At 45.4% G+C, this 20437-nt stretch overlaps 1 protein-coding gene and 1 non-coding gene across 2 annotated transcripts in view; one reads left to right on the top strand and one right to left on the bottom strand.

Moving 5' to 3' along the window:
- The window catches only part of DHCR24 (24-dehydrocholesterol reductase), a 34503-nt gene extending 15789 nt beyond the window's left edge, over positions 1-18714 (bottom strand). The window contains exons 1-5 of the mRNA XM_055585782.1: positions 18334-18714; positions 13716-13871; positions 4524-4629; positions 3758-3876; positions 2329-2592 (exon numbers count right to left, since the gene is read on the bottom strand). Coding sequence (XP_055441757.1) covers positions 2329-2592; positions 3758-3876; positions 4524-4629; positions 13716-13871; positions 18334-18564 — 876 coding nt within the window. The 5' untranslated portion in view covers positions 18565-18714. The remainder of the gene's footprint in view (positions 1-2328; positions 2593-3757; positions 3877-4523; positions 4630-13715; positions 13872-18333) is intronic.
- LOC129656692 (small nucleolar RNA SNORA8) lies at positions 5117-5267 on the top strand. Its single transcript, XR_008716483.1, has one exon. It is a non-coding gene; the product is annotated as a small nucleolar RNA SNORA8 (small nucleolar RNA).
- Positions 18715-20437: the final 1723 nt, after the last annotated feature.

Genomic DNA, 20437 nt, shown 5'->3' with positions numbered 1-20437 from the left:
ACAGGCATGTCGGGGGTATGTGCTCCTCAGATGACACGTGCACACGTCTCTGGTATCCACCACTCTCCCCCGGCCCAGTTCCCATGTGGAAACAGGGTCTTGTTCACGGGAACACTTTACGAAGGTCTGTGGCCTTAGGCCCAAGCCCTCTGCCATGGATACCAGGCAAGCCTCTGGAGAAGACCCTGGTCTTCTTGGGGAAGAAGGGAACTGGTCAGAGTGTTCAAACATTTTCAAAGCTATGCAACCCCCTGGACACAATCTCAGCTTTAGGCATCTAACACATCAAAGAGATGACTTTTGGTGGGGAGACAGGAAGTGATTCCCCTCGGTCCCTGCCCTCAGCTTATTACCACTGGCAGTCTCCAGGGGAGTGCCTCAGAAGAGAGAAAATCTCTGGATGAGACCTCCTTGCTAGGTGACTAGGTTCAGATTCTGAGTGACACGCTGCCTGGGCTTTGGCCCAACCTGAGCTCAGGGAGAGTGAGCGCTTGGGGGCACCAGAGCGTCTGCGCTTGGTGTCCGAAGTCCTGTTCCTGCTCCTGGATCCTCATCCTCCAGTGCTCACTAGTGTCTCACTAGTAGGAACGGTGCTCGATCAAAGTTTGCAGATGATGCTAAATTCTAGAAGCAGGTATGAGGGTAACAAACACTCAACCAGGAGTCAGGGACCCAAATTTAAATCTGTCCCAGGCTTGCTATGTGCCCTCAGAGAAGCCTCTTTCCCTCTCTGGACCTTCATGCCTTATTTGGAGAGTGAATCGTATCCAATGATTTTTGAGTCCCTTTTGATTTTAAAATGCTTTAAGTACATAGGGACTGATAAGAGCCTTAAGATGGTCTATCATTTGATGCTACTTTAAGGCATTACTCAAATTACAGGCGAAAGATGTCCACTGCTACGTTAATTAAAATAATGAAAAACTGGATGCAACTTTAATTTCCAACTATGGGGCAGTGGTTTAGTAGATGACAGGGCATTTGCTCACTGCAACGTTTCTGCAGTCATTAAGTATGAAGGCAATGTAACTGACGTGCAGAAATGCTTATCACACTAAACCAGAAAACTAAAAATTTTATACCAGTGAGCACAGCTGAAGACAAGCCGAAACTCTACAAAGAGATGGTAACGTTGAAAGTACCCAAAACCGCAAGATAAAACGAGTTACTATTTTTAACCTTATCAGATTGGCAAAAATGAAAGAGTGATGCTATCCAGCACTGGCAAGAACGTGGGAGAAAGGTATTCTCACACACCACTGCATTGCTGGAAGTGAACAGAAACACATGTTTTCCTGGAGGGCCACTGGTTGTATCTATCAACATTCAATGTGTTCAAACCCCTGGGTCAGAAATTCCTTTTCTTGGACTCAGTCCTACAGAAATGCATGTACAAGAGGCCAAGGATAGACACGAGAGAATCTTCAATGTAATCTTACTTGTAAGAGCAAAACACTTTAAGCAAATTACTCATTGGGAAGCAATGAGTTGGGTCAATTATTTGCAGGCAACAATGGAAATCACAGGACAATACGAGAGTGTGTGTTTGCACAAACACACATGCACACATACAGGCCTCAAAGAGTGCAGTGTTACAAGGGGTTACTCTGGGTGCACGCTTGGGTAAAGAGATGCACTTTAACTATTTCAACACTGTTACATGACTTTGTAAAGGCTTTAAAAAAAATCTATATATTGAAAGACAGGAAATAAATCCGTCAAACAGGTTAGCAAGAGCTGGCTTGGGTCATGTTTATGCATGGAGCCTTTCTTTTCACTTCTGTATACTTTCCAAGCCTCTCATCAGACACAAATACTTTCTCAATGGACAAAGAATGGCTATTGAAAAATACACAGCAGGGTCTTCCCTGGTGGTCCAGTGGTTAAGACTCTGCCCTTCTACTTCCAGGGGTGTGGGTTCAATCCCTGGTCAGGGAACTAAGATCCTGCATGTTGGGTGGTGTGGCCAAAAATAAAATAATAAAGCTTAAAAAAAAAAATTACACAGTGTCAATCTGGATTCTGAAGCATAAGATCAATTACTTTGTCATCTTGTGGAAGTTAACATGGCCTCTTGGAACCTCAGTTGCCTCATCTGTAAAATGGGGTTACTGAGAGGATCAAAGATTATGCCTGTCCCTGGCAGGTGGTAGGGACAGAGGAAGTGGATGCTTTGGTCGCTGCCAAAGATGGCCAACTACTGATGCTGCTTCCTGAACCCCAGGTGGGCTCACCCAGGTCGCACCCTTGAAAAGGGTGGCTGCCAGGGTCAGGGTGGGGATCTGGCTCTGCTCCCAGCCTGCCCGGGCCGTCCTCCTTCTGTCCTACCTTGCTGGGCTCTGCCTCGTCCGTCATGACCCCCGTCATGATGACAGCCTCGTCCAGAGAGTAGAGCAGCCCTTCCACGAAGTGGTTCTCCGGCCGCTGGGACTCGTGGGTGAACTTGTCACAGATGGCCTCCAGGCCGTGCACCGGCTCAAACCGCAGCTTGATGTACTTCTTGGCAGGGATGATGCGGATCTCGGCAGCCACCAGGAAGCCCAGAGTCCCGCAGGACCAGGGCACAGCGTAGAACAGGTCTGAGTTTTCCATCTGCGAAGCAGAGTGGACACATGCTGAACATCTGACCCCCGGACCCTGTACTACAGCGTGTCGTCAGCAGTGGGGTGCAGAGAACCCAGGGCCTGGGCTAAATCCCTGTCGTGGCACTACCTGTGTCAAGGGCAGGGAAGTAATTCAAGAATGTCTGTCTCCTCTCTCCGCCGGTAAACAGGTTAGAAGGCGGGGCCCAGGCGAGGGTTTAGGGAAATGCGCTGAACTGCTATGAATCCTCAAAGAGGTATACCTTGTTTAGACCAGAGCTCTCAAGCCTGGAGTCCTGCCCTGGTCTCTGTGAGGTCAACAGAGTGACTCTCAGAAACATCTACTTCTAAGGGATCACACTGTTCCTTCCATCCCAGGGGCCCCCTCATATGCTCAGAGAGATCTGAGCTGATTTAAAGTTTCGATCCTGTCCTGCTCCTTAACTGTTTCCATCCTACTTGGGGCAGTGCAATTGCCTCTTTTCTCCAAAGCAGCCCCTCTTATTTTTCTCTACAACTCACCTCGGCATAGAGTGTTGATGCTTGGGCCTGACTTCAAGACAGTACGGTGACCTGGATGGCTAAGGGCATTGACATAGGAGTCCAATAAGCAGGGTTTGAATCCCAGCCGTGTGGGATTTACTAGATATGTGATCTGGGGAAAGTTTATTAACCTCTATGTGCTTTGGTTTCCTATCTGTAGAATGTGGCTAATAAAAGTTGCTGGTGTTGTTTAGTCACTAAGTTGTGTCTGACTCTTTTGAAACCCCATGGACTATAGCCCACCAGGCTCTTCTGTTCATGGGATTTCCCAGGCAAGAGTACTGGAGTAGGTTGCCATTTCCTTCTCCAGGGTATCTTCCCAACCTAGGAACAGAACCTGTGTCTCCTGCATTGGCAGGAGGATTCTTTACCACTGAGCCACCAGAGAAGCCTGGCTAATAACAGTACCCACCTCATAAGATGGCTTAACAACTAAATGCTTCAATATACATGAAGCATTTATAACAGTATCTGAACACACCTCAGGGGCTATAGAAATCTGCTATTATCATGAATACAGACCTAGACTGGACAGGTGTACTTTAAACGAAGCACCCCCAGGGGAGCCACCTCCCAGGGGTCCTTAATGCCCAGGGCAGGCTGGTGGGGACATCTCCCACCTCTGAACTCACCGGTGTGCATCGCACAAAGCTGCCATCAGCCAAGACCAGCTCATAGGCGGTGCAGATGTGCTGGAACAAGCCATACCTATGGGACGAAGACTCGATGCCTGTGCCCATGATCAGTCCTCCTGCAGAGACATGTGTGTTAGCCAGGCAGAGCTGGAAGGGGTTGGGGGAGAGCTAGGAAAAGACACCTTGCTAGAGCCTGGGACGCTCACAGCATGAGAGGCACCTTAGGGCTGGCATATCTTAGGAGAGATGTCCCATCTCTGCAGATGTGGAGAGCAGGAGAGAGGAGGAAGGGCTGAGATGTGAGCGTGAGGGCTTGTTTAGAGGTGGGGGATGGGTGGGAGACACACCACCACCTCTGGCCAGACCCAACTTAAGGCACATTCATTTCAACAGGAACCTTGATGAAAGGGGGGTTGGTTGGGTGGGGGAAAGCCTTGCAAACAGCTAAAGGACCTGAAGGGGTTTCCTTGGAGAAGAAAAGACTCTGGGACCTGGAATCCTATGAAAGGAGAGACTAGACTTGCTCTGTGTGTTCCACGGGGCAGACCTGGAGCAATGGGTGCATGTTACAGGGAAGCAGGTTTGAACCAGAGATTGAAATGTGCTGTCTGATAACACTGGGGGTTCAGACACATACTGGCAGGCAGTGTGCACCTGGACTTCGGAGCTGGGCGAGCTGAGACAGGGTGACTTCCGTCACAGATGGTACGAAAGGTGGGCTGAGGTCCCTTGGCTCTGATGCTAGGACTGTCTGAGGGCTTACCCACTGTGAGGTCATCCAGCTCGGGCAACACAGGCAGAGTCCAGCCAATGGAGGTCAGCAGGGCAGTCACCTGACCCATGGTCACCAAGGGCTCCACTCGGACAATCTATTGACACAGAAAAGAGACCCTGGGTCACAAGGAAGCTGTCAGGCTGAATGAGGGATTCTGCCTGCAGAAGGTGCTGTCCAAGACCTTCCCAAACAATCACCATGGGGATTCCTGGATGGCCTCTTACAGCCTCTTTTTGGAGCATTCCACAACCTCTAACTTCATTGAATGGGGCCTCTGGCACTGGGTTTGCTAGGGTTTAATTTTTATACTTTTATATTTATTTATAATTTAATCTTTATACTTAATACTTAGTTTATTTTTCTTCTAGAAGAAGAAATACTCACTTATTTGGAAGAAACAGCATACACAAAGAAGATAAAAATCATTAATCCTAGTTCTTTCAAGTATCAATTTTAATACTGACTATATCTCCTTTCAATATTTTTCCATGCATATCTATATTGCTATTTTTTGTTTTAATACAACACACACACAAACACACTTCTAACATAGACATTTTTGTCTTTTTCTAAAACAATTCTATACTGTGACATCATTCCTTGTCATTAAACGCTCCTGGAAAACACAATTTTTGTTCAAAGGACAGTACAATATTAATTCAGTATCTGGCATCACTGATTTGTTTACTTGGCTCTGTTCATGTTAGACCTGGTATTTCCACTGATACAGTATTCCTGTAATTTTTTACACTGTTCAGTTTGATATAACCTTCGAGGCAGATCCATCTCTTCTGACCCTAAACATGGTCTTAAAGTAAGCTGCTTGAGGAAAGTGAAAAGTGAAAGTGAAGTCACTCAGTCGTGTCCAACTCTTTGCAACCCCACAGACTGTAGCCTATCAGGCTCCTCCGTCCATGGGATTTTCCAGGCAAGAGTACTGGAGTGGGGTGCTATTTCCTTCTCCAGGGGATCTTCCTGAACCAGGGATCAAACCCAGGTCTCCTGCATTATAGACACTTTACCATCTGAACCACCAGGGAAGTCAAGCTGCTTGAGGAAAGTGGATCACAAAGATTGCAGTAGGGGAATTCTGGAGTTATTCCCCTGGAGATGAAAGAAGCCCAGCAAAAAGAGTTGTGGACTGACTGACATGAAAACTGTGGGTTGAGCAAAAATTATTTTTGAAAGAGGTATCTTGAAGATTATGACTCAGACATTGGAGGAACCAAGATGATTGGCAGTAGAAAAAATCAGACCATGTGAAATTCCTTAAAAATTTGTTGACTTGAATAATTTTGCCTGTGTCGCCATAAAAACAAACAAACTTTTACACTTAAAAAAAAACAGACACATGAATGTGTCATCAAGTGGTCTTCTGCTTCCTGTCAAGATGGAGCAAAAAGAACTAGTTTAACTGTACTGCCTAGAAAAAAAAGGACAAAGTAAATGAAACAGGAATTTTCAACATAGTGAACATCAAATAATGAAGTTAATGATCTCTAAGAGACAGAAAATAAACAGGGTGAGTTCTGTGGCTGCCCCAGCTAGCCACCTGGAGTTAGGCAGTATAGGAAGGGGAGTCCTGTGGACTCTGAGTTGAGGGCCCAATAAGACAGATGAGCAGAGTCTTTTCTTTCTCTTCCTCTCTTCCTGTCCTTCCCCAGGACAGAGTACTTGGGAGGAGAGAGCTGCAGAGAGAAAACTCTGAAGTACTGCCAAAGTGCCCACTGAGTATTCAGCTAGGAAGTGATGGGGTACACAGGACGAAATTACCCAAGGCTGAGGTCAGGGGAAGAGCCTGGAAGGTGACAGAGCCAGGGGCTCACACAGGGCAGGAAATACTATTCATTCCCACAATCCAGACTGGAAAATTCTATGACTCTTAGGGCAATGGGTAGAGTACTTCTAAGGGTCTTGCCTCAGCAGCAGGGAATAATTGCCCCTAGATTACACGCTACTTCAACCCCACCTGAAAACTCAATACCCAACTAGATCAAACTCTTTCCCAGTAACCCAGCTATATCTCAGAACAAAGCTCAGGAAGATTTACAGGGGTACAGAAATATCCAGCACCCGACAAAGTAAAAATCCATGATATCTAGAATCCAATCAAAGTTCATTAGGCATGCAGAGAGGCAGGAAAATTCGACCCATCCTGAGGGGAATAATCAATCTGTTTTGATAAAACAGACTCCAAATTGATAGACATTAGAATCAGCAAATAAGAGCATTAAAATAATTATTACTAATAATCCTTATGTTAAAAAAGTTAAGTAGAGACATTTAAAAGGCAGCAAAAAGATCCAAATCAAACTTCTAGAAATGAAAACCACAATGTTGGAGATGAAAAATACACTGGTTAGGATTGATGGCAAATTAGACACAGCAGAAGAAGACACTGTGCATTCTAATACACAGCAATAGAAACTGTCCAAAATGAAATATACAGTGTGTGGGGGGGGGAACTTTTATGAACAGCATATCAGTGAGCTGAGCTATGAAACAACTTCAACTGGCCCAACTTATGTGTAATAGCAGTCCACAAGGAGAGAGGAAGAGAAAGAAAAACTACTTAAAGAAATAATGGCCCTTGAATTTTCAAATATGATGAAAAATTTTATGGCTCCCAAGCACAAGAATTATGAAGAAAACTATACCATGACACATCATGATAATTGCCTAAAACTAGTTACAAAGAGAAAATCTTACAAGCAGTCAAAGGAAAAAGATATGTTACATACAAAGCATGAGAGATTTCTTTTTAGAAATAATGCAAGTAAGAAGGTGCTGGAGCATCTTCAAAGTACTGAAGCAAAAAGACCCATCAACCTGGAATTCCATACCCACTGAAAATATCTTTCAGAAATGAAGGCAACCTCATAGCCCTTAGGATGGCTATTATTAAACACAAAACAAAAACAGAAAATTACAAGTGCTGGTAAGGATTTAGAAAAATTAAAACCCTTGTGCACTCTTGGTAGGGATGTTAAATGGTGCAATCACTATGGAAAACAGTACAGCCATTCCTTAAAAAATTAAAAATAGAACTGCCAAGTGAGATAGCAATGCCACTTCTGGGTATATACCCAAAATAATTGAAAGCAGGGTCTTGAAATGATATTTCTACACCCATGTGCATAGCAGTATTATTCACAATAGCTAAAATATAGAAGCAACCCAAGTGTCCATGGATGAATGAATGCATAAGCAAAATGTAGTACAATATACAATGGAATATTATCCAACCTTAAAAAAGGAAGAAAATTCTGCAATATGCTATAACATGAATAAACCTCGAAGACATTTTGCTAAGGAAAATAAGCTAGTCATAAAAGGACAAATACTGTATGATCCACTTACATGAGGTACTTGGAGTGGTCAAAATTATAGAGACAGATAGTAGGAAGTGGTTGCCAGGGTCTAGGGAGAGGGAAGATTAGGGAGTTACTGTTTCACGGGTATAGAATTTCAGTTTTACAAGAGGAAAAGAGTTATGGCAATGGATGGTGGTGGTGACGGAATGACAGTCGCATGGATTTAATACCACTGAATGACATGCTTAAAAACGACTAAGACGGAAGCTCCCTAGTGGTCCGGTGGCTAGGAATCTGCCTTCCACTGAGGGAGACACGGGTCCGACCCCTTGTCTGGGAAGACTCTACCTGCCGCATGGCAACGGAGTCCATGAGCCGCGACTACTGAAGCCCGTGCTCTGGAGCCCATGAGTCACAGGAAGAGAAGCCACCACAATGAGAAACCCACACACTGCAACGGGGAGTAACCCCCGCTCACCGCAACTAGAAAAAGCCCATACAAAGCAATGAAGACTCAGTGCAGCCAGAAATTAAGTAACGAAAGATTTTTTTTTTTTTTAAAGAAGTGTTAAAGGAGGTTCTTCAGGCCGAAGGAAAATGAAAAAGATGGAAACATAAATCTTCAAAATGAAGAAATGGTAACTATACAGGTAAATACATAAGAGTTTTCTTATTTAAATTTCTTTAAAAGATAACTACTAGTAACAATAGTAATGTAGTGTGGGGCTTATAACACATATAAAAGGAAGACAATAATAGCAGAAAGCAGGGAGGAGAGAAACGGAAGCATATTAAGGTTCTTACAGTACACATCAAATGCGATACCATCACTTGAAGTAGATGGTGACAAGGAAAGTATATGCCATAAATCCTAACACAACCGCTAAAATAACAAAGCAAAGACTTACAGCTTTAAGTCAACAAGAGCTAAAACAATCATAAAAACGATTCACTCATCCAAAAAAACAGAAAAAGAGAACAAAGAACAAATGGCACAAACAGAAAACAAAGGGCAAGGCAACAAATTTAAACTAACTCTTATCAATAGTAACATTAAATGTAAGTAGCCTTAAATCTGAATTAAAAGGCAGAAATTGTCATGTTAGATAAAAAGCAAGGCTTAATTATGTGCTGTCTACAAGAAACACTTCAAATATAAAGATACACATAGATTAAAAGGAAAATGATGGAAAAAAATACACCATGCTGCCACTTAGACAAAGTAGATTTCTGAACAAAGAATATGACCTAGGAATAAAACACGGCCATATGTTGACAGCAGCACTGTTTACAATAGTCAAAACACAGAAACAATTTAAATGTCCATTGACAGGTGAAAGGATAAAGATGTGGTGTATACATACCATGGAATACTGCTGCTGCTGCTGCTAAGTCGCTTCAGTCGTGTCCGACTCTGTGCGGCCCCATAGACGGCAGCCCACCAGGCTCCCCCGTCCCTGGGACTCTCCAGGCAAGAACACTGGAGTGGGTTGCCATTTCCTTCTCCAATGCATGAAAGTGAAAAGTGAAAGTGAAGTCGCTCAGTCGTGTCTGACTCTTAGCGACCCCATGGACTATAGCCCACCAGGCTCCTCCATCCATGGGATTTTCCAGGCAAGAGTACTGGAGTGGGGTGCCATTGCCATGGAATACTACTCAGCCATAAAAAAGAATGAAATAATTCCTTTGTAGCAATATAGATGGACATGCTGCTGCTGCTGCTGCTAGGTCGCTTCAGTCGTGTCCGACTCTGTGCGACCCCATAGACAGCAGCCCATGAGGCTCCCCCGTCCCTGGGATTCTCTAGGCAAGAACACTGGAGTGGGTTGCCATTTCCTTCTCCAATAGATGGACATAGAGATGGACATAGAGATTATCATATTAAGTGAAGGGAGTCAGAAAAATACCATATGATATCACTTATATGTGGAATCTAAATTATGACACAAATAAACATATCTATGAAACAGAAAACAGACCCACAGACACAGAGAACAGACTTGTGGTTGCGACAGGGGAGGGAAGGATTGGGAGCTTGGGATTAGCATATGCAAACTATTATACAGAGAACAGATACACAAGGTCCTATGGTACAGCACAGGGAACTACATTCAATATCCTGTGATAAACCATAATGGAAAGGAATATGAAAAAGAATATATATATATATATTTATATAGAGACACACAGCTTGACTTCCCTGGTGGCTCAGATGGTAAAGCATCTGCCTATAATGCGGGAGACCTGGGTTTGATCCCTGGGTCAGGAAGATCCCCTGGAGACGGAAATGGCAACCCACTGCAGTACTCTTGCCTGGAAAATTCCGTGGACGGAGGAGCCTGGTAGGCTACAGTCCACGGAGTTGCAAAGAATCGGACACGACTAAGTGACTTCACTTTCACAGAGACACACACAACTGAATCATTTTGTTGTACAGCAGAAATTAACACATTGGAAATCAATTATACTTTAAATTTAAATAGGACACATGTATACTTATCTATGAAACAAAAACACTCACAGACAGAGAGGACAGACTTGTGGTTGCCAAACTGAGTGGCAGGGCAGATGGATGGATTGAGAGTTTGGAATTAGCAGATGCAAACTATTATATTTAGAAAGGATAAACAACAAGGTCCTACTGTATAGCACAGGGAACTATATTCAGTATCCTGTAATAAATCACAATGAAAAAGAATATGAAAAAGAATATATACATATAGTTGGGTCACTTTGCTGTACAGCAGAAATTAACACGACATTGTAAACAACTGTACTTCAATAAAAGAAATTTTTTAAAAAAGGTAATTCACAATGATAAAGGGATCAATTAATCAAGAGGAGATAAAAATCCCAAGCATTTGTATACCTAATAATAGAGCTTCAAATTATATAAGCAAAACTGTAAGAAGTGCAAGAGATAAAACAAATCTATAATCACAGAGATTTCAATATCGCCCTTTCAATAACTGATAAGTAGAGAGAAAATTTCATAAGGATATAGAAAACTTGGACAACACTATCAACCAACTTGACCTAATTGACACTTATAGTACACATCATCCCCAAACAGAATATACATTCAAAAACAAAAAAAAAAAAGGTTCAAAAACAAAAAAAAAGGTACAAGGAACATTTATCAAGTAGACTGTATTCTAGCCCATACAGTAAGTCTCAGTAAGCCAAAAAGCATTTTAATCATATAAAGTATGTTTTCTGACAACTGTATTAAATTAGAAATCAGTAATAGTAAGATCTCTGGAAAATTCCTAAATATTTAGAGACTAAATAGCATGCTTCTAAAAAACCTCTGGGTCAAAGCAGATATCGAAAACGAAACTAGAAAGTAATTTGAATTGAATGAAAATGAAAAGGTAAGATATCAGATTTGGGGACAGCTCTAAAACAGTGCTTAGGGGGAAATTTATAGCACTAAACATCCATAATAGAAATAAAGAAATGTCTAAGTCAATGACCTCAGCTGTTACCTTAAAAAACTAGACAAAGAAGAGTAAAATTAAACCCAAAGTCAGCATAAGAAATTAGCAAAGATCAAAGTGGAAGTCAATGAAATAGAAAACCAAAAAAAAGAGAGAGAGAAAAATCAATGAAACCAAAAGCTGGTTCTTTGAGAAGATCAGTAAAATTGATTAACTTCTAGTCAGATTGCTAAGGAAGAAAAGGGAGCAGACACAAATGATCAGTATCAGAAATGAAAGACACGACATCACCACAGATTCTATACATGTCCACAAGGCAGTAAGGGGATATTACAAATAACCTTACGTCAATCAACTATACAACTCAATGAAATGGACAAATGCCTTCAGAGACACAAACTGCCAAAGCTCACCAAGAAGAAACAAATAAATTGAAGAGCCCTATATTTATTTTTAAAAAACTTAATTTGTAGTTAAAAACTTGCTTGCAAAGAGAACTCCAGGTTCAGAGGGCTTCCCTGGTTAATTCCACTGACTTTTAAATAAACAAAACCAATTCTATACAAACTCCTCCAGAAAAGTGAAAAGGAAGGAAAAATTCCCAACTCATTATTTTGGACTTACTAATATAAAGCTATAGTATTGAAGACAATGTGTTCTTGGCATTCAGACAGGCAAACAGATCAACAGAACAGCAGAGTCCAGAAAAAGACCTGAAAATATGGACAACTGATTTCAGCAAACGTGCAAATGCAATTTAGCGGAGAAAGGATTGTCTTTTCAACAAAAGAAGCTGGAACAATTGGAAATCCACATGCAAAAAAAAATTCTGGACCCATATCTCATATCAAATGCAAACTCAAAATGAATCATAGTTCTAAGTGTAAACCCTAAAAGTATAATACTTCTGGAAGAAAACAGAAGAGAAAACCTTTGAGACATGGAGTAGGGCAAGATTTTTTAAATAAAACATTAAAAGCACAATCTATAAAAGAAATTACTAAACTGGACTTCGTCAAAATTAAAACAACTTCTGGTTTTCAAAAGACAAGCCAAAAACACCAGGGGAAAATATATGCAAACTGCATATCTGATGAAGGTCTTGTTTCTAGAATACATAGCGAGAAAACAAACAACCCAATTAAAAATTTTTAGCAAAAGACTTGAACAAGTACTTCACCACAGGCATATAAACAGCAAATATGCACATGAAGAGATGCCCAACATCATTCATTAGTCATTAACAGTTAAAAATCACACTGAGATACCTACAACAATTGAATGGCTAAAATTAACTATACCAAGTTTACAATGATATGGAGCAACTAGAACACTTGTGGAGATGTACATGTTACAACTACTTTAGAAAATAATTTGGCGGTTTCTTAGAAAGTTAAACATACACCTACCATATGACCCAGGGACTCCACTGCCGGGTATTTACCTCAAAAAAGGGCAAATGTCCACACAACAATTTGGACTATATCCAAATGTTCCTCACCCTTTTACTTGTAATAGACCCAAACTGGAAACAACCCAAATGTCCATCAACAAGTGAAAGGATAAACAAGCTGTGATTGGAATACCACACAGCAATAAAACAGTGTACTTCTGATACATGGATGAATCTCAGAATAATTATGCTGAGTGAAAGAAGCCATACAAAAGAAGAGAGGGTACATGGTACATGTTCTATGTATAAAAACTCTATGTACAGTTTATTATATGTCAAGTATATGTCAATAAAGCTGTTAAGGGGGAGGAAAAGGCACAGGGAAATTAAGTAACTTGGACAAGGCATCACAACAAAATGCCATCATGTGGATATACCATATATAACAACTCCCTACTATTGGATATCATATTGTCTTTGATTAAAAATAAAGTTGTAATATAATATCCCTCTCTTTCTCTGTTGTCTTTATTTCTCTTTTCTGAGAGCCCGGTTTCAAGTAGTAGAAATACTAGATAGACCAAAGAGGATGGCACACATTTAGGGCTATTAACAAGTGGGTCCCCAGAAAGCTTGGAATGAGGCCTATCCTCTGAGCTACCTTCACAGTCCCATTTTCACCAGCACACTTCCTTACTGGGAAGAGGTAAACAGGTTCATTCTTGCCCATGATTTCCCCATCCCTGTCTTCTGTGGAGTGGCAGATAAACAAAGAATCGCCCTGAGCTCTCAGTCTACCCGCCTGTGAGATGGGGCTATGACCAATCTCTTCCAAAGCTGTGACCAATCTCTTCCAAAGCTGTGAGGTTCTGCAGGATGACAATGGTGGGCAGAGCCTTCTATGATGACAAAGGGCCTTGGTCCTGTTCACTCTGGGATGCCTTTGGTTAAAATTATCTCCCTGTGACTCATTTGCATCAGGGGCAGTGCCCCACCCACTCCCAGAGCCAGAGAACCATGCCACTTCTCTCACCTGTTTCTTGGTGTCCACCTCCAGAATGTCCATCAGGTTGATCATGATGTTTTTGTGTGTCTTCTTGTACTTCCCAACCCGCAGTGAAACAGTGAGCCAGCCAGGCCGCCCCGTGCACATGAAGGTCTTGCTGCCCTGCTCCTTCCATTCCCGCACCTGCAGACACGAGCAGAGGCTGAGCTGGCACCCCCAGGAATCATCTGGCAGCTTATAGCCCTGCCTTCAGGAGAAGGGGTGGGGAACAGTGCTTTCGCTTGTCAGCAACCATTTACAGAGGCCTGAATCCTTCCAGACACCTGGAGGAGTGGGATGATGAAAGGCCCACTGGCCTTACCCTCTGGACTCTCCTTGGCTAGTGAGGCCGACAGAAAAGTCAAAGTGTTGCCACACCACAAAGCAAAATGAAGAAAGAGCTGGAAAGCAGGATCAAAGTGCTTTGAAAACATTTATTCTAACTGCAAAGTTCAGGGCAGATGTTATATTGGAAATAATAACAACCACACAGGGACAGAGGAGCCTAGTGGGCTGCCGTCTACAGGGTCGCACAGAGTCGGACACAACTGAAGCGACTTAGCAGCAGCAGCAGCACACAAATGGTAACTATTGGGTTGGCTGCAAAGTTCGTTCAGGCTTTCACGTAAACCCAGCAAATTTTTTGTTCAACCCAGTATCTACTAGCTGCGCCCCCTGCGCCAGGCACCTGTTGTGTCTTGTTTCGTTTAATTCTCACAACAACCCAGGTGTTTGGGATGATCTGCCTCCTTTTGCAGATGAAGAAAATGAGAGGCAAAATAACTTGCCCAACATTATGCAACTACTGAAGGGCAAAGCCCAGATTCACCATCAGATCAGATCAGATCAGTCGCTCAGTCGTGTCCGACTCTTTGCGACCCCATGAATCGCAGCACGCCAGGCCTCCCTGTCCATCACCAACTCAGGACTACCCAACTTCAGGCCTGGAAGGATAAACGGGCTTATATTAATAGGCAACAGAGTAACAGCTAACACTTACTGAAGCTGATTATGTGCCAAGCCCTGTTCTAAGCATCTGTGCATGTTAACTCATGTATCACTCTAAGCAGGAGGAAACCAGCAAAGGAGGCCAGATTCACCATCAGACATGGAAGGAAGAACTTTTGCTAAAGCTCTGCTATAAGTGACCCGAGCACAAAACACACAGAACAAACGGCTCAGGAGGAACATGGGAGGAAGCAAACCCTTCTTGCTGATGGAAAATGGCAGGGAGGTGGACATCTGCTGCTGTGACCTGCGACCATCCATGTCCTCTTCATCTGCTTCTAACAGTCCCATCTTTCTTTGGTCCGGGCGACGCTGATTGCCCCCAGAGATGGGCATGTGACTGAGGTCTGACTCCATTCCCCTGGCCACAGTGACCAGTTCAGGGACAGGCCTATGATCCAAGTTAAGCCAATGAAGACCAATTCCAGAAGAGGGCCTCTCACTTTACAGGAGTTGCTAGGCTAGCTGGATATAAGCCAGACACTGCTGGGGCCCCTGCAGGGAGACAGCCTCCCTGAGAATGAAGTCAACTCAGAACAAAGCAGAGCCAAGAATGACAGCTGGGTGGAAAGACAGAGACTGATGCTGGATCTAGTGAGGTCTGAGCTGCTTTTTTTCCTGGACTTTTCTCTCTTTTTTTGGCCAGACCCTGTGGCAGGTGGGAATCTTAGTTCCCAGACCAGGGGTCGAACTCGTGCCCCCTGCATTAGAAACTCAGAGTAAGGGCAGAGTCTTAACCATTGGACTCCCCGGCAAGTCCTACTTCTGGACTTTTCAAGACCTGGGTCAATAAAGTCCCCTTTTGCTCAAGCCAGTTGGAGCTGAGTTTCTGTCACTTGCAATCGAGAGTCCTAGAATAGGCTGCAATGAAACTTATCAGGCAACATGGGGAAGTTCAACATGGAGAAGAACCGTTCTGCGATCAGAGAGGCCAGGGTCCCATGTGAAGCAGAGGTTTTGCACAGAGGGGTGTAACTGAGGAAGGGATTCCTATGAGTAGGGTGTGACCAAGCAGACTTTGCCCCTGCCCAACTCTGCAGTCCCAGGACTTAATACAAACCTGAAGGTGGGCAGGATGCTTTGGGAGAGCTGCATGCAGCCAGGAATGGGAACTGGGGGTGGAGGACGGGACTGGAACATGAGGTGAATGTGGAGTTCATCAAGCTGGAAACACTGGTTGGGATGGACCCTGATGGGAGCCAATCAAGATTTTGGGCAGGGAGGTAATCCCGTGGCACCATGCCCTTATGGCAGGGCAAGCCAGAGAGAGGTGGGCAGGGCCCAGGAAATGGGCAACTGGTCAGGTAGCTATCACCACTTTCCAGGAGTGAGGCAACAGAACCAGACCTCCAGGGTAGAATGGAAAGGATTGGGAAAGAAGCAATGTCAGAGTTCAGGTTCAGAGATTGCGCTGACCTGGCTTCCAGACCCATTTACTAGCTATACCATCTTAGGCACATGACTCACAGTTTGAGTCTCAATATATTCTCCATCTGTAGAACAGGTGCAAGATCTCCCAGGGTGGTCCTTTTCTGGTAAGTGGCCAGAGGTGACCTCTGAAAATGGTTTACTATTTACTTGACCCAGAAAACCCCACAAAATTATGCAACTCAAGAGGTTTGAACCTTCGTGTTCACTTTAAGAACACCCGTGAAACTGCCCAGGCCATTAAGAGTATACATATCCGAAAAGCCACCAAGTATCTGAAGGATGTCATTCTACAGAAGCAATGTGTGCCATTCTGCCGTTACAATGGTGGAGCTTGTAGGTGGCCCAGGCCAAACAGTGGGGCTGGATTGGTGGCCAAAAAAGAGTGCTGAATCCTTATTGCACATGCTCAAAAGTGCAGAGAGTAATGGTGAATTTAAGGGCTTAGATGTAGCTTTTCCGGTCATTGAGCCTCAAGATGCAGCTCAGGACTTACAGAGCTCATGGTCGGATCGACCTGTACATGAACTCTCTCTGCCATACTGAGATGATCCTTACTGATAAAGAGCAGATTGTTCTTCAACCAGAAGAGGATGTTGCATGAAAGAAAAGGAAGGATACCCCAGAAGAAACTGAAGAAACAAAAACTAACAGTCCAGGAAAAAGTGCCACCAAAAAAATAATAAATGCAAAAAACCCCCCACAAAGACCTATCAGCACTGCGGTGAGGATGAAAAATAATGAACAGCAGTGGCACAGAGTGTGGCCAGGGTAGGGCCACAGCAGTGGGTTGGTCTGGCAAGGCCCCTTGTCTTCCTGTCCCTAATGTGGCTGTTTAGTCGCTCAGTTGTGTCCAACTCTGTGACTCCATGGACTGACTGTGTAGCCTGCCGGGCTCCTCTGTCCATGGGATTCCCTGGGAAAAAAATACTGGAGTGGGTTGCCATTTCCTTCTCCAGGGGACCTTCCTGACCCAGGGATTCTGCATTGCAGGAAGATTTTCTACCACTGAGCCACTGGGGAAGCCCTTTGGTTTAGCTTAGGTTCAGAAGTGCTCACTGCGCTGCTTTGGGCCAGGACTCATTGGACAGAGAGGAGTCAGCAGTCTGCCTTCAAGGAGCTCACACTCTGATAGGGAAGATAAGCAGGGAAATTGAGAATCTGAGCACATAGAAAGAACTAGGAATCAGAGTGCATTCGAGACCGAAAGTCGGGAGGGCTCTGGAGCTGTGACTGTGACTAGCACAATCCAGGACAGCCTGAGTCAAGGGCTTCCAGATGCTGCCTGCTCCCACGGGGTCCAAGGTCTATCCCTCCCAGCGGTGGCCCTCCGCATTCGTCTTCACGCTCTTATCGGCAGCACTCAGCCAGCAGCAAACAGAACATGGAGGCTGCAACACCTGTGGTGAGGGTGGCTGTAGGAAACAAGCTCTGTGCAACCCGAGGCCAGTAAGAAAGGAGCATACGGAGGGGCAGAGGGCGCCAAGAAACTGCTCAGGCCTGATGTTCGTGCCTGATGTCCATTCTGGCGATGGCACAGAAGGAAGAGGCTCGGCTGTAAGCTGCAGCAGGCGTATGGGTTCTGAGAGCGCTGACATAGGGAAGGACACTGCCTTCTTAAGAGTGAGCGCCTGGCGCAGGGTCTGCGAGGCTTCCCACCCTGGTGTGGTGCTACCTTCTTTAGTCACTTTAGTCCTCTAATCTAAGCACGTGAAAAGCTACTTGCCACAGAGTAAACTCCAAACTGAAGCCCCCGCCCGCAACCTAGCTTCAAACTGACTTTCGGACCTTCCGCCCCTCCCCTCATATGCTCACACGTTCCCCGGATCATTCCCGCTACTTCCCAGTCACCAGCGCCAAGTGCACTTCCTTGAAGCCCGGCCCCTCCTCTGAAACCATCTGGGCCTGGTGAGAGCTACCTGAGTACAATTCTTTACATCTCTCCAGATAACCCGCACGTACTCTGCACACAGTAGGCACTCCATAAATGTCGGAGCAATGTTCTATTCAACGCCTTTGCTTACTCCGTTCCCTCTCGGGAAGCACCCCCGCCCCCATCACATTTCTGTTGAGTTCAAATCTCGCTCAAATGCCACCTCTTCAGGGAAGCCCTTGCTCAGCGCGGCGCACCACTTCGCGCCTGGCGCCCGCCCCACCCGGCGCCGCTCACCTGCTTCTGGATGTCCCGCACGCGCTGTTCGTGCAGCCGCGGCGCGCTGCTGAGCTTGAACACCACCCAGGCGCGCACGTAGTAGTAGATGTCGAAGATGAGCGAGAGAGGTAGGAGGAAGAGGCACACAAACACCCAGCGCTGGTGGATGAGAACGAACTCCAGCCCCTTCACACGAACCCAGAGCAGGAAGAGCAGAGCGCACACGGCCAGCGACACAGCGGGCTCCATGGTGGAGCCGGTGGCACGCCGCACGCGGGAGGCGGTTTGCGGGCTCGCGCCGCTTGTCACCGCCACCGGCTCCTCGCCTGCTTGCACTCGCAGCCGCCCGCCTCCGGCTCCCCGCGAGCCTAAGGACCCCTCGCCGTCTAGCGATTGGCTCGGGTCGCAAAGGTTCGGTGGGCCGAGACCCGGGTGGCGACCAATGGAGAGCCGCGCCGGGGATCGGACCAGGAACCCGCTGATTTTATTGGCTGCGGGAGCCTGTCCGCTCCACCCTCTTCTCCTCTTGGACACGCTGGGAGGGAGTGGTCGGGGACCAGAGTGCTGGAGGGGTCTGCTGCGCTCTGGTTTGCGGGGAGCGAGCTGCGGAATTCGGATGTCCAGGCCCTGGAAACTGAGGAGTAGCCCCAACACCGAGGGGAGCGGTTGCAACCTCCACCCCTCCTCCTTAGGTGGCGTCTCCTCGAGAGCCGCGTTAAGCAGTCACACGTAGGGTTACCTCCCAGGGTGTCGGTTCTGGGCGTCCCACGCTCTGGGATCGATCACCCTGCACTTTGGCCGAGGATGCCCATCTGGGCCAGGGAGGGTGGAAACCTGGCCTTGAAGTCCTCAGGCCAAGTCAGTCTACCCTCAAGGCCAAGAAGCGCACCTTTTCATTTTTCCGGGCGCTTTCTCTAATTCATTTGAGTTACGCAACAGTCCGGCGCGGCGGGTAGTTGTGAACCCATTTTATAGACGAGGAAACATTCTAGAAGGATGAGGCCTGCCTCTGAACTCCGGAGGACTTTCGAAGCGCAGGCTAGGGCTGGCGCCCTTCCCCCTCTCACGCTGGACTGAGCGGAAGGGGAAGACTTGGGGAAAGGACTAAAGGAAGGAACCGGCTCTGTAAACTTCTAGCGCCCTCTCTGCCTGGCAGTGTTGCAGACACTGGGGCAGGGTGGTGAGCATAGCAGATGGCCCTGCCCTCTTGGAGGAGCTAATCCAGAGGAGCGCGACTGTTACTAGCAAAAGCTTAAATCCAGTGTCATTTGCATTCCACAGGATCCTGCAGAGAGACAATTACTTCTGAAATTTTAGGAAGTGTAGTTTTTTTTTTTTTTTCTTTTAATTTCAGAAGCCTAGCATGACTCACTAGGCCTTTCACTAGCTCTGCTTACCTCCCCACTTTCCTTTTTCACCTTTGCCCTAACAGGCACTCTTTAGGGGACCCTCATCCCTCATTTCAGGCCTTTGATCAAGCTGACACCTCTGGCATGCCCTTTGCCATTCTATTCATAGCTAACATTACAGGTCCTTGATGTCAGCTCAGGGCCACCTCTAAAACTACATGTCCTTCCCCTTTCAAGTGCCCATAAAATAGAGTGCGTCTATTCTGTGTCATGGGGCTTCCCTGGTTGGTTCAGTGGTAAAGAATCCACCTGCCAATGCAGGAGACATGGATTTGATCCCTGGGTGGGGAAGATTCTCCCGGAGGAGGAAATGGCAATCCAATCCAGTATTCTTACCTGGGAAATCCTGTGAACAGAGGAGCCTGGTGAGCTACAGTTCATGGGGTTGCAAAAGAGTTGGATTCTGACTTAAGAGACTCAATAACAACAACATTCTATGTCACAATTCTTGTATATTATTTCATAGCCATCTCTGGGTGTCTCTCACCATCACAGACTGCATTTCCACTTTCTAGCATAATACTTGGTGCACAGTGGACAGCCCAGTGTTTGCTGACCAATGAATGAGTGAAGAATGTAGATAGAGGCTTGAACATTCAAAGTTCAAAATCAAATAGTGAGGGGGTGTTTGCACTGGGTTTCAAAAATGAATCATCTAGACCTGTACAGTCTTACACAAGAGCTACCAGCTACTGGTATGCGGCTAGTCCAGA

This window comes from Bubalus kerabau, chromosome 6 (assembly GCF_029407905.1).
Source record: "Bubalus kerabau isolate K-KA32 ecotype Philippines breed swamp buffalo chromosome 6, PCC_UOA_SB_1v2, whole genome shotgun sequence".
NCBI classification, from domain to species: Eukaryota; Metazoa; Chordata; class Mammalia; order Artiodactyla; family Bovidae; genus Bubalus; species Bubalus kerabau.
This window is presented reverse-complemented; position numbering and strand designations above follow the sequence as displayed.